The following is a 2,198-nucleotide window of genomic DNA, read 5'->3' as shown; positions in this document are numbered from 1 at the left end:
TTTTTTTTCATTGGCATCGTATGCCAATTCATTTGTATGAAAATAAAGTTGCAAGATGACGACATATGGCTGCGAGTGTAAAATATGAGATAATAATGATTTGATATGTGGATGATAATACGATCTCATAAGATGATTTGATATGTTGATGATAATGCGTTTATCTTTTGAAATATTTGTTTCGTTAATGATGTATATGTTTCCAAAAAACAAAAGTAAAAAACACATGACTTTGGACGTACTTAACTGATAAAAATTAATTATAACTATAAATTTTGTTTTAAAACATCTATTGTTTATTCTTAAATATTAATAAATAAACTAGACTAATTAACCAAAATAGATTGATGATGTGAAATGAACATAACACGGATCAGGGAGTCAACTTCGACCGCCTAGTGAATCTCAACCTTTTATTCAAATACAGTTTCATGTTAACTTCCACTAGAGATGCAAAAAATTGTATGGATTGATCCATATTGCAGAATTTCTCATTTAAATATTTTTTAACAGTAAATTCCATAAGACTAGTGTGATCTTAATGTAGCATGTCCACTTCCACAAAATAAGAGAAAACAACAAGAACAACCGCATGTTCCATTCACAGGTTTAATTTACATTAATATCTACTACATAAAATCATCAAACTCCAAACTCTCTGGAATCTGGAAACTAAAGTTGTTGCCGGAGTAGCTTTCTATCTCATCCTCAGTGGTACTGCCATTGATGAACATCGAAGACGAGTCTAATGGTGTTGAACTTGAGATGGGTGTTGGAAAAATGGAACCCATGTCCAAATTGTTGTCACTATTTGATGGGTGGAAGCTTGAGTTATCAGACACTTGCGATGTAATCTGTTCGCTGTAATTTGGATTGATAATAGAATTATCCATCAAATAAGGAGGTAATAAGTTTTCTTGACTAGTTTGGCCATTAAGGTTCACCAAATTATCTGGAAAGTATTGGCCATTGTTTACTTGCATGTGGGTAGCTTGGTTCCATATTTGATCTGTTGGAAGAAGTGAAGTGACATTTGTGGTTTGTTCACTAGAGTTTTGGTTCATAGGATATAGGTTGTTATTAAGAAACAACTCTTTGTTTTCTTGATTTGATGATGATGATGCCAAGAGAGTGGCAAGCCTCAAAACTTGTGGATTCACTAGGGTTTGGATGTTCAAAAGGTTTGAGAGATTGAACGAAGCGGACTGGAGTATGGACGAAAGGTCTAAGAGATCTAGACGGGGACGATGAGTCACGGGGTCAATTCCATTCTTGAGTAGTCTTTTCCGGATGTGGGTGTTCCAGTAGTTCTTGATTTCATTATCGGTTCTTCCAGGCAACCGAGCAGCGATTGCTGACCACCTATTGGATTAACAAGATCAATTATATGATTAAATTGGTTATGCCTGATTACCTAACTTGAGAATCTTTATTCTAGTTGTTCCATTTTATCATCAGTTTGTGTTTTCAAAAATTTGTGACCAAGGTTCCTCTCCTTTAAAGACAACCCAAACATAATTATGAAGACACAAATGACTAACATGTTAACTTACTTATTTCCGAGAACACTATGTAGTTGTATGATGGTCTCTTCTTCTTCAAACGAGAATCTTCCCCTCTTGATATCAGGCCGCAAGTAGTTTGTCCATCGAAGACGACAACTTTTACCACATCGTTGCAGCCCTATTACACATAATCAAGATTCAAAAATTAAACAAAAATAAATAGATTACTAAAATGAAGGCGGATTAAAAAGCGTTACACACTTACCAGCGTTCTTGGGAAGGGTTCGCCAATTTCCTGGTCCATGTATTTGAATGTATTGGGTGAGTTTAGCATCCTCTTCTTGTGTCCACGGCCCTTTCTTGAGTCCAGCTTTATCACAACATGGTGACCTTCCCATTTTCTTTGTTAAATTGGTGCTTTTAGAGAAAGTTATGTATACGTGTTGGTGAAAAGATGAAAGCTACTCAAGAGAAAAGGTGAAAGTACGTTGTACCTATTTCTATACCGGAAGATGGCAACTCCCATATATATAGATGAGAAATGTTATATGTTATGATGGTTGTGTGGTCAGAAGGAAGGAAGGATTTGACTGTCAAAAAGATTTGGTAATATAATAAATAAATTAATATTCACAATATATATTCTTGGCTTACTAACTTCGCTATGTTGGATATTGAAAAAGTGTAATTTGG

General features: G+C 34.8%; 1 protein-coding gene across 1 annotated transcript; it reads right to left on the bottom strand.

Annotated features, from left to right (window-relative positions):
* Positions 1 to 533: 533 nt before the first annotated feature.
* LOC110864867 (transcription factor MYB41) lies at positions 534 to 1,987 on the bottom strand. The gene is made up of 3 exons (XM_022114025.2): positions 1,771 to 1,987; positions 1,554 to 1,683; positions 534 to 1,362 (listed from the first exon to the last, which is right to left on the bottom strand). The coding sequence occupies exons 1-3, from the start codon at positions 1,901 to 1,903 to the stop codon at positions 630 to 632; spliced, it is 996 nt and encodes a 331-aa protein (XP_021969717.1). The 5' UTR covers positions 1,904 to 1,987; the 3' UTR covers positions 534 to 629.
* Between the last annotated feature and the right edge of the window lie 211 nt (positions 1,988 to 2,198).

This window comes from Helianthus annuus, chromosome 6 (genome assembly GCF_002127325.2).
Source record: "Helianthus annuus cultivar XRQ/B chromosome 6, HanXRQr2.0-SUNRISE, whole genome shotgun sequence".
NCBI classification, from domain to species: domain Eukaryota; kingdom Viridiplantae; phylum Streptophyta; class Magnoliopsida; order Asterales; family Asteraceae; genus Helianthus; species Helianthus annuus.
Note: the sequence above shows the minus strand (reverse complement) of the source record. Positions and strands in the feature narration are given on the sequence as shown.